Source organism: Euprymna scolopes, chromosome 29 (assembly GCF_053919585.1).
Source record: "Euprymna scolopes isolate OS-2025 chromosome 29, ASM5391958v1, whole genome shotgun sequence".
Lineage (NCBI taxonomy): Eukaryota > Metazoa > Mollusca > Cephalopoda > Sepiida > Sepiolidae > Euprymna > Euprymna scolopes.
The window spans coordinates 37,606,615-37,619,111 of record NC_136510.1 but is presented as its reverse complement, the minus strand read 5'-3'; the positions used below and the strand labels follow the sequence as shown (position 1 = coordinate 37,619,111).

The 12,497-nt window shown below is 36.5% G+C and overlaps 1 protein-coding gene across 9 annotated transcripts in view; it reads left to right on the top strand.

The window, feature by feature from the left end:
- The window catches only part of LOC145252597 (uncharacterized), a 103,772-nt gene extending 98,372 nt beyond the window's left edge, over positions 1 to 5,400 (top strand). For all 9 annotated transcript variants that reach the window (XM_080112285.1, XM_080112287.1, XM_080112291.1 and 6 more), the window contains one exon: positions 2,875 to 5,400. In XM_080112285.1, coding sequence (XP_079968411.1) covers positions 2,875 to 3,886 — 1,012 coding nt within the window. In that variant the 3' untranslated portion in view covers positions 3,887 to 5,400. The remainder of the gene's footprint in view (positions 1 to 2,874) is intronic.
- Positions 5,401 to 12,497: the final 7,097 nt, after the last annotated feature.

Below are 12,497 nucleotides of genomic sequence, written 5' to 3'. Positions count from 1 at the left end.
GGGATTTGGGCAGCAATATGTCGGTTCACGTTGCACTTGAACTTCTGCATGTCAGTACAGTTAGGGAAGCAGGAACTTGGAATGGAATTCCAGAGTCTAGAGGCTTTGGGGAAGAAACTACTGGAGTAGAAAGATCTTTTACATCTAGGGATCTCTACTGTGTGGGGGTGGGATTTAGCTGTCTGTCGGGTTTGTCAAGGGTGTCTACATCGTGGGGGCACAAGTGTCTGCAGTTCGTCAGAGCATTCACCATTAAAATACTTGTAGAACAGGCAGAGGGATGCAACGTTTCGTTGATGGGACAGAGGCTGAAGCTTAGATGCCAGTTTAGGGTCTATCAGATTGGCGACTTTTTTTTTAACCTTGTCTAGGAGCGAGAGACTAGTAGCAGATGCACCAGCCCAAATGTGACAACAATATTCCATACATGGGCGAATGGTGGCCTTATAGAGGTACAGGATACTTTCTTTCAGCTGTCAGTAGTTTTCTAGCACGGTAGAGAGAGCCTACCTTTTTCGCAACGGCCCTGGCAATATTTTCAATATAATTGTTCCAACTCATGTTTCCTGTGAACGTTAGGCAAAGCAGTTTGAAAGATGTACTCTCAGACAGGGAGTCACTGGCCATTGCTATTGGTGGCAGAGAAGGTTTCTTGTAATTATTGAAGGAAACCAGTTTAGTCTTGGCAGCATTGAATGTGACTATCCATTTATGTCCCCATTCCACTACAGATTGGAGGTCATCCTCTAGTGTTTTTGCCATTTGTTTAGATAAGTGTTCATTTGTTTTCCTGTTGTGTCTGTTATAGTGTGTTGTCGTCAGTATATATACCTATCTCAGAGGCAGTTTTGTCGGGGAGGTCATTAATAAATATTAGGAACAATAGAGGTCCAAGGATGAACCCCTGAGGCACTCCCACATTTATATCACACTGTTTAGATGTACGACCGTCGAGGACAACCTGGATTTTTCTCTTATCTAAGAAGGATTTAATTATGTTAAGTATTCTACCAGTGATACCGTATGATTTAATTTTCCTGAGGAGACCCTTGTGCCATACCCTGTTAAAAGCCTAAGATATATCTAGAGCTACCGCTCTGCCCTCCCCCGCTTTGTCCAGTGAATGGTATATACGTTCAGAGATTACAGTGAGGATGTCAGCTGTGGAACGGGCATGTCTAAATCCATATTGTTTGTCAGTCAAAAGTTTAGCATCTGTAAGGTGCCGGACTAGAGCATGGTTAATTATGGTCTCAAATATTTTGGCGAATAGTGGAAGGAGGCTAATGGGGTGATAATTTGATGGGTCAGTTCTTTCGCCAGAATTCTTGAATATTGGTACCACAGAAGCAGTTTTCCAACAGCCTGGAAAGCATGATTCATTAAGGCATTTGTTGTAGATTTTGGAGAGAACTGGAGCTACTTCGGCTGAGCACTTTTTTAATAGCACAGGCGGGATGAGATCAGGTCCACATGCTTTTGAAGTGTCAAGGTTGTTTATGATAGTGTGTACCTGAGCAGGGGTGATTTTTAGATCATCTAGCGTGGCGTCTGTTCACAAAGGAAAGTCAGGTAGGGGGTGGTTGGTAGGGTCCAGTGTGGAGTTCGAGGCAAACCGGCTGGCAAGCATATTAGCCTTGTCGGTTGCTGAGCAAACAACCTCGTGATTGTTGGTTAGCGGGGGAATTGTTGATTGCCCATTAAACACACACACACACACACACACACACACATATATATATATATATATATATATATAATAATAATAATGTGTGTGTTATATATATGCGTTATATATGTGTGTGTGTTCATATATATATATATATATATATATATATATATATATGTTATAAAAATATATATGGCATATATATATAACTTACTACCTAGCTCTACCTATATATTGAGCACTGTTGACGTAAATACTTAAAGTTTATGCATAAAATTATACTTTCATGTATTAATTTATGTGATTAAATGAAGTAGTCATATATATATATATGTGTGTGTGTTCTTATATATATATATACTAGCATTTCAGCCTTGCGTTGCCCGGGTGTTTGGAGGTGTATGTTGAGCAAAAAAAAAAACGGTCAATTTTTTAAACTTTGACCCCTATTATGACACCTTAACATTTAGTGTTTTGGACTCAAATTAAGTTACTAAGTTAGGTCCATGTCCAAGGAACCAATATCTAAAATTTCAAGTGTTTAGACCCAAAATTGGCGGAGGAGTTTGGTAGAGTTCTCAAAGGTCAAATCGTTGAACTTTGACCACTTAACAACCAAATTTCTGGCCGAAAACGAATTACAAAGATTTTCCCAAATTTCAGTACCCTGTATATCAAATTTCGAGTTTGTAGACTGAAAATTGACAGAGTTATTGAGTAGGAAAATGTACACAGACACAGACACACAGACACGTTCACTTTATATATATATATATATATATATATATATATATATATATATATATATAATCAGAGTGTATATATTTAAATTTCATTTAGAAAGAATTAACTTTCCAAAATAAAAACTTATTGTTTGAAACAGAGAATACAATGTTTAAAATAACTTCCATAATCCAAGGATTTTCAATGTAAGTACATCTTCTCAGAGGAAAATCACCAGCATTAATATTGATTTGAAACTAACTTTGCTAAATATATATATATATAACTACTTAATTTACTCACATAAAATTAATATACGAAAGTATAGATTTATGCGTAAACTTTAAGTATTTACTTCAAAAGTGCTCAATACGTAGGTGGAGCTAGTTAGTAAGTTATAAAATATTAATTAATCTGTTTCATTTTTTCTTATTTATATATATATATATATATATATATATGAAACTATTTTCTTTTTTCAGGAGGAACCATAACTTTCGACGTATTACAAGAATCCTGCTGGCTCTCAAAGAACTCGGACATGTCAAATTCACGCTCTCATGGATGCTATTTTTAGCTGATCTAATACACAAGGAAAAGAAACTAGACCAAGCGGAGGACAGTTTTGAGAACTTTTGGATTGGTGCTTTGGATGCTGAAGACCAATTAAAAATAATAAAATATAAGAATAAGTTATTACAAGATCGACCACCTGGTTTGCCAAACAAAATTATTGCAAGAAATAAAAATGAATCTCTTGAAGATAAGGATTTTCATAGTAGGTCGAAATATGCAAAAATGGATATGTCTTCAATTCCTGAAACTGACATGCCGCAAACAGATAAGTGGGGTTTCTTTCCGCATGACACTACTACCGATACAGAAGAAATTTCTCCTTCTAATACTATCCCTAAAATACCTGCAAGTGCTCCTCTAATTTCTGATAGCCTAAACGATAATGTTATTATAACTTCTTCTTCTTCTTCTTCTTCTTCTTCTTCTTCTTCTTCTACCGTTTCTGAAAGTTCCCATGATTCACTGGCAAGTGGTACTTCAACTTTTAATAGCCTAGCTATTGTAAAGATTTCTGATATGGCTCCTGGAAATTCTTCAATTGCTGATAGACCAAAAGATAATGTAACTGCAACTACTTCTTCTTCTTCTACCATTCCTAATGTAACTAGAACTTCTTCTTCTACCATTCCTGAAAGTGCCCATAATTTACCGGCAAGTGCTACATCAATTGCTGATAGACCAAAAGATAATGTAACTGCAACTACTTCAGCTGGTGATAGCCTTAATGATTTTGTTGTAAATAGTTCTGATATAGCTCCTGGAAATATGTCTAATACCACAACTACTACATTTTCTCCAATTTCTCATACAAACACTCAAGAAATAACACCAGTTGATACTAGTGGAGAAAACAATCCTATTACAAATGTTTATAACCATATTTCGCATCTTTTCAATCAGATTAATCCATTCAATTAAGTTTTGTAACAGGAATCATATTGGAGTGTCTTTTTTGTTTAATTTATACCAACGCTAATTGTCAGTGTTTTCTTTTTTTTTCTTAGGGGAACTTTAATCATCGTCAGAATGGAAGCGTCTTTATTTAACCAAGAAGATACAAATCTTATTTATAAAGTTCACTATGTCTGTCTGTCTGTCTCCAATTTTTTCAAACTATAACTCCTCCAAAACGGTAGGTCGCAGAACGGTACAAGATGACATAAATGATTGCATTTTATGAGGGCTGTTTTTTTCATGTTTTTGTTTTTACTTGGTTAAAATAGTTGCTAAGGGATAAAAAAAAAAGGAGTCAAAATTGAAAAAAAATTAGAACTTGTCAATCATTAAATCAACTCCAGATGTCTTCTATGCATGTGCAAATATTTGTACGTTAATGCTAGCTTATTTTCAGTTTTCTTCCACTCGACTAACGGTGTCTTACTCAGTAACGTTTCAGACTGAGATTCTATAAATTTTGCTTTTGATTTTGGTTTCAATTCTAGCTGATGGCACCGAAGTAATATTTTTTTTTCTTTTGAAATCAAATTTCTTATTTAGCGTTTCACATGTACAATAACACATAATAGAAATAAATGTTTGATTGTTTAGCTGAGACATAGTTTACGTTAAAAAAAGGGAATTAAGCCATGATTAAAAAGGGAATTAAGCCAATAATTGACCATTATTATATTTTTGTCATTTCTTTAGAAAAAGTAATAGGAGATAACTCCGGTCAGGAGGTTTATTCGAATTTGAAAATTTTAACCAAAAAAAGTACTTGTATCACACTAAAAGAAAAGAATGTGATATTATTTGGAATAATAGCCTATCACCAAATGCCTTAAAGTCTTTTAAGTATTTTACCAAGATGGTAAATCATACCAAAAGCATTGAAATCTGTGGAAAATGCAGTACCTGGTGGTGCCTAAGACAAACGGGCATAAAATAAAAGTACTAGCTTGTATAAGGTATCCCTTTTCTTTCTTTGTTCGTTTGGCTTACTCTTTGTTTTTCTTTCTTTTTTTTACTTCTTTCTTTCTTTTAAAAGAGAAGGAGAGGGGGTCACCAAAGTTATCTGCTTTGAATTAGATATGCACTGATTTTGACATGGAGGTGCAAACTTTATATTTTTCAACCAGTAAAAATAGTTCCCCCTTCTCCACTTGATTTAAAGTTTTCCCCCCCCACTAAAAAAAATAGCAAGCCAATGCCAGATAGAAAAACTTATAAAAGTACAATACCTAGTCCATTCCATTAACTCCCTCTACCGTGCTAGAAAATTACTCACACCAAAGAGCATCCTATATCTTTACAAAGCCACAATTCGCCAATATATTGAGTATTGTTGCCACACAATAAAACATTGAACACAAACTTTCTAACTCTCATGTCTATTTCTTATTCAAGAACTTTAAATCTTATCAACTAACTTATCTTTCAAAGTATATTTTGCAGCTTTGTAAAATTGTTGATAAATATGTTTTGCTCTTTAACTTATGTTTTCTTGCTTTTATTCACAAAACTCTATTGTTAAATTTAGCACTTACCAACTGGTGACCTATTCGTAAAATTCACGTTTTTACCCACCTTTTGCCAACCTAGCTAAATATATATTAGTACTTATCACATTACAAAGATGCCACCATCTGAAAACAGGAGCAGCGCCACACCTGCATTGGGAAAAAATGTAATTTGAATAAGTTTTTCAACATGGGTAATTCTTTTGTAAAACAAACTTTGTCTTTAGAATTTCATTACCCTCTCCCCCACCCCACTTTCTTTTATTTTACTGGTTACTTAAGGATATCACCTGGAAAAAGGAAAATCCACAATGAGAATCAATTTATCAATATACACAGACATATTTCATCCTCATTAAGATATATATATATATATATATATATATATATTTGTAGTCATCAACATACAGTACTGTTTTATTGTATCACAACTCATTAGTGCTGCTAGACTAGCACCTCTCCCAAGCCGAGGATTGAACCTAGGACCATCGTGTTGACAGTCAGCAGTTCTACCCATCGACCCACGGGAGCTGCGCCCGCAAATAACCTCTACAAATGTCTATTTTAAACAAATATTCGTTCACCACTTTTATAGTGCTCAAACTGCTTATTTACAAACAAACAAACAGCGAGCCTTGCATTTTTCAGAGAGCCAATTCTCTATTGATTATTATATTGTATCTCCTATCTGTTCCATCTGCAGGCCAAAGCCAACTCTGCCCCATGTGGTCGCCAACCGGAAACCTACGACCATAATTCTCGTTACCCCTAATTTACGGTGCACGTCACCCTTAATTTCCATTCACCGAGAAGTCCTGGACAGTCCAACAAAAGAGATACATCACCATTTAATGGGAGCTGGTTGGAAAAAAAAACAAGAAACTCTCCCATCCCTCTCCAAACTGTTGCTGTTGTGACCTGAGATGAACAATAATGGAGAGGAAGAAACCCAACGGAGGCATGTTATATTGTCTTCTGGAATACCATTTGTTAACACCTGCGGGGCCTAGAGTCGTCCACCAGTGGAGTAGAAGAGTCCCAATGACGACTAATTAACTCCCTGCTGGCAGGCATACATTGGTTGCCGCTCCCAAGATGTTCATTGTAACGATTGGGCAGTCGCACTGTTCCGATATGGTTTTGCGTCCTGTTTATTATTTATTTACTTCTACTTATTATTAAACGTTCCTTCTGCTATTCTCTTTTACGTTTTCTTGTTACTATCTTTTTACGGGTACTTTTAAAGTCAGTGTGTTCTTACAAATATGTTCTTACTTATATGGGTGTGTGTGTGTGTTCTATTCTTACACCGTTTCTTGCCTTGAAGGGTCTCGACGTGTATGTGCAAATATATAATGTGTACATACCTGCTTGCCTTGTCCAGCGGATGATATCTTCTTTTCACTGAGCTGCCATCTTGGGGTGAGTGGTACTTACTGCTGCAGATGCATCGATTACATGAGATGGATTTGAAGCTTCGATTCTTTTATTAAAGGCAAGCCTATCATGGACTCTGGTTGCTGCGGAGAGACCTTAATCTCCTGTCTGTTCGATCTGCAGGCCAAAACCAACTCTGCCCCATGTGGTCGCCAACCGGAAACCTACAACCACAATTCCCGTTACCCCTAATTTCCGGTGCATGTCACCCTTAATTTCCGAAAATATATTTACATAACTTACTATTTCTACAAACTACCTAGATAGCATTTAAGCTGGGATTCCCAATACTACAACACTAGTGACCGACTCATAGTGTTACAGTATTGTAACACTATATACAACTATTCTACTAGTCACATAATTCAAATCTTAAATGTTTACATGCATAACTGTCAAATATGTTCATATTGTTATACCTTAAAGAGTTAAATCGACTACAGTTAGTGCGTTCCATCTAAATAATGTTTTTAAAAGAATAACTGTATTACAAGATCCAAATGTTTATTTTCAAGCATATTAAAATTTTGGTAGATTTTTTACAGTGGATGGCGGTGTTAAGTCTCTATGGTTTCAAATGAGCATTGTCTGAAGACAACGGTTTCAATCCTACCCAAAGCAGGCTAGTGGGTTAGTTGGCCAAAAAGTGGTGAGACAACAACAACTATGGAAGGCAGTAATTACTGAGGATACAGTTAAGCGACTCAGCATTCTTATCCCATCGTGGTTAACCACCTGAAGAAAGCCAGAGGAATAGTTGGCCGAAACGTGTTAAAACAACAACTATGAAGATGAGGATAACAGTCCGCAAATAAATATACAATAATATGAAGTTTTCTTATTAATATTTGCTGTCTGAAATTTAAAAGAAAAAAAATTTAACCAATTCAGGGCAGGATGTAGTGAAAATGCGATATGAGCAGTGAATATTAATTATTGATATATCTTAATAATAAATACAGTATTAAATTACTTACAATAAGACATAAAAGTAGATATGTGGTGATGGAATAACAAAGTGATTCCTATGAACGCTAAAAAAGAAACAGCTCTAATTGCTTACCCTCTTTCTTTCTTTCCTTCATTTGGATTCGCTTTCTTTCTGACTTCCTAAAGCAGGTAAGTTTTTGCAGGAACGTGTGAACTCAAAATATTTTCCAACCAATGAAAATCATTTCAAGCTCCGGAAAGCAACATGCCTGTGTGAAAATGGTAAGCCGGTGCGAAGTTAGTAATTCATATAAAACAAACCACATCAAAATCTAGAGAATTCTCAAGCCAGCGCACCGTGAACAGAATTCCAGAATTGGTAATTGTACCAAACTTGGGGAAAATATTGGAATCGTCCCATCACTAGTTAATAAGTTTAAAAAATGGAAAAAAAATATTGCTCGCTTTTAACATGAACAAGAACAAATATATATAAGCTATTGTCATAGCTGCTGCATACAAAGTGGACTCCCTCTAACATGCTAGAAAAATTGTTTTTTAAAAATCTTCTCCAATGAGTCTTGAACAACCACCAACCTTTTTCTTGTTCTTCAATTAAATTCTTTGGTTTTTGACTATTTTTTTTTTGTTCAATACTCGCCGCCAGTCCACAACTTAAATTGTGCATGCTCTATTATATTTCAGCTTTCATCATATCAAAGTTTTTGTTTTTTGTGCTGAAATGCTACAGAGTTTCTGGTTTGCAGAATTAGGTCGTATAAGGTTCAACTTTGATTCCTAAGAGTCCAAAAGTGTTAAAATTTCAAAGAGAGCAATTTTTTGTTAGGTAACTGCTCCCACCCATGTTGGAGGAGGTGGAGGCTTGTTTTATGCGTCTACTATAAAAGAAAAAAAGAAAACTCAAAGTGAGTTTTAAAACCCAAGTGCATTTGTGACATTTCTTTATTAATAACTAGCCTGGATGCCTGGCGTTGCCCGGGTGTTTGGAGGTGTATGCTGAGCAAAAATCAAATGGCAGAACCTGTACTGCGAGTGAGGAAAACAACGTGGGAAAAAAATATGACGTCTTTGCGATTGTGCCCATCGCCAAACCGGAAGTGACGAAGGTTTTAATTAAGGCTAGTCAATCGAAAGAGGGGATGACTTTCGAAAATACCAGCAAAAAAAGCGACCCCTCCTTGTAAAAAAGTGCTCAGTTCGGAATGAAGGAATTTATGTTTTTGGCCAATTTTTTGATTATTTGTCGTCTGAAGGGTAAAGCTCCAAAACAATACCAATCTTGTGAAAATCCTTCGCCTCTGTCGAAAGTTTTAGGCAAACATACAAACATACATACATACATACGTTTAAACAGATAGGCGAGATTTATATTATAGATTAGTGGGGGTACCTGGCGTTGCCCGGCTGTTTGTAGGTGTGTGTGGTGTTAAATAAAAAAGAAACCAGGGGGTATCGAACCCGAAGCCCTGAGGCGAAGTTTGAAAATAAAATCGGGCAGCCAGAATAAATTACTAAAAGATGTTTGAATTTAAGAACCAAATTGACAGGTGCGCGCCCGAAAGTCGTCAAGCGTTATGACGACGACGTAGGTTTGTTTGTTATAAGTGAAGTAAAAAAAGAAAAAACGTTTTAATTAAGTGGGGTGGGAGTGGGGTGGGGGTAATCAAAACATCGAGAAAAAAAACTAACGTAAGGCAAACGAACGATGAAAACGGAAAAACCAACACGTGAAAAATGGCTTAAATAAGCCTGTTTTGATATTAAAATTTAAAAAAATCAGTGAGTACCCGGGTGTGTGGTCGGGAGTGGATAAGAGAAGTAAAAAAAAAAAACAGAAAAATGAACGTTACATGAAAAATGGCTTAAATAACACTAGTTCAATATTTGAATTTAAAAAATTAAAAAAAAAAAAGACATCTCACACCACGATTCGAATCCAAAACGTTTAGGTAATGAACCAACGCGCTAATCAACTGACCTAACACGATGTACATGAAATTTGTTCAGTTTTTCAACTATTTAAAATAAATCAGGTCATGACATCATCTGGCGTATGCGTAGAACCACTCGTCGTCATGAGAAAACCGTTTTTGTTGCCCTCCCCCTGTCGAAAATTGTCGATTTCGGGGTGAAAAAATGAACGTTTTTGGCCAATTTTTCGATATTTTTCAAGCGAAGGATGGAGCTGCGATATGATACCGAGTTTGTGAATTTTCGTTGTGTCTGTCGAAAGTTTTTAGCAGACACACAAACATACACACATACATACATACATACATTTTTGCTTTTATATATATAGACTAGCCTGGGTGCCTGGCGTTGCCCAGGTGTTTAGAGGTGTATGTTAAACAAAAAAGAAAGTTGTAGTAGGCAGGCTTGAACCACGACATGAAGGCGGAAAAGAAAGTGGATGTGTGTGTAAAGGTTTTGGTTGAGCAAAAAAAAAAAAAAAAGGAAAATTGCGAGCGTAAAAAAAAAAAGTTGTAGTAAAAAGTAGGAAGGCAGGCTTGAACCCGTACTCCGAAGGAGGAAAAGAAAGTGAAAAAAAGACATGACGTGTAAGCTGTTGCACCCATCACCAAACAGGAAGTGACGTAGTTTTAAATTAAGGCTAGACAACTGAAAAGAGGTGATGACTTTCGAAAATATCAGCGAAAAAAGCGACCCCTCCCTGTAGAAAATCCCTCATTTGAGGATGAAGGAATTAAAGTTTTTTGGCCAATTTTTCAATATTTGTCGTCCGAAGGGTTGAGCTTCAAAATGATACTGATCTCATGAAAATCCATCGTCTGTGTGGAAAGTTTTTGCGAGACATACAAACATAGATATACATATCATCTATATATATAAAAGCAAAAATGTGTGTATGTATGTATGTTCGCTTTTTGTGTATATCTGCAAAATGCTTTTTTCCGGCGGATTCTCAGGGCTGTCGCTCATTTTTAAAACTTTTTATATCATGTCTAAATGATAATATCTACAACTTAACAAAGGGGGTCGCCTCTCTATTTAATTTGCCCGACTTTGAAACGTTAAATATTTTACATTTTTGGATCGGCACATGTTGCTTTCGTTTTTCGGTATAAAAAAAGCGAAACTTGATTCGAATCACTGGCCCACGGCCAGTGGTCTCCAGAAAGCGATGTAACGTTTGGTCAATGTCGGCTTATCATCGTCATATCAGACGGTTGCTTTCATTTCGAGATGAGACACTTCCCTTAATAAATGAAGAGCTGGTTTTCCCCAAAGTTCAGTAAAAACAAACAAACCGGGTTATTGACCTCATTAAACACTGTCCCACAGAAACTGTTAACTGCTGAATAGCTATTGCTTATGTCGTTAACTCTACGACTTCTACTTGCGGGCACCTGTTAATTCTCTTCTTACTTAAATAAGTTCAAACGTCTTTCAGTAACTCATTCTGGCTGGCCAAGCGGTTAATGTGTCATGTTTTTTTTTAAGGCTTCGGGTTCAATCCTACCTACTTACGATACCGTTTTTTTTTAAACCCCTCCCTCCCCCCATGTTACTTTTTGATTTAAGAGCACACACCTCGAAACACCCGGGCAACGCCGGGTACCCCCCACTAGTCAAAAATAAAGCATTTATTTAAGTTCAGAATCCTTCAGTCACGTTTTGGACACCCTGTATATGCAACTGGGGCTCAGTTGTGAATTTCATACTCCTATGAAGCTTCCATCTTCAGAGGAAACCGGTTCAACTTGTCTAGGGTGAGCGTCGCTTCAATACAGTACAATAAAGAGACAGCTTTTACACATGTATGCACGAATTAAGATCTACGACCAAGTAATTGCTGACAATGTAATGTTGCCTCTCAAGAAGCCACAAAAACAACCAGTGCAGAGATAAAGCAAAAGGAATTCAGTAACTTTCTAACCAACACGACACTTATGGTTTCTTCAAGCCATCGTCATCTACGAGCCTTTAGCAGAGGAACAAGTCTCTCTCCAGAGTAAAGATAGGACAATGTTGCTAAAGAGCAGAACTGACATAAATTCCAGATGGCGAGAGCCCTTTAAGGGCATGCTAAACCAAATTGATCTGTTTGATTAAAAAGCCTTAAGCAATATCCCTCAAGCACCTGTAAACAAATCCCTTGACAGAATTCCGAGCCCCTTTGATGCTAAAGAAAAACAAAGCCTCTAGTCTTGATTGTATCCTTGCTGAGAACTACAAAACTGCAGAGGGTCTTTTGCTGACTCATCTGCATCAGCTTTTCATTAAAATCTGAGAGGATTAACAAGGATTCGATTTCAGAGTTGCTGAAAAATCTATAACAGGAGAGGCGATTGATGAAGATACAGAAACTACGAGGGTATCTCGCTTCTGTTAAATAAACAAAGTTTTATTTACATTACAGTGACAAGCGAGAGAGTTCGAGTCAGTTTGGAGGTGGTGTGCGGCGACAACAGAAATGTATTGACTGGCTTTTCTTTCACTCTCTCTCCTCTACCTCTTTCTTTTCTGTCTGACTGTCTGCCTTTATTTATGACTTATATTTACATCACCCCACATTCCTTGATCGGGGTCTAATTGTTCACTTATTTTGACCTTCAATTTTAAATTTCGATTGTTTATTGTCCTGCACTTTTAACAATTCTAATCCAGTTAAAATATGTTCGATTGATCAGAATAGAGAAACTACAAGGGTATCTCTTTTC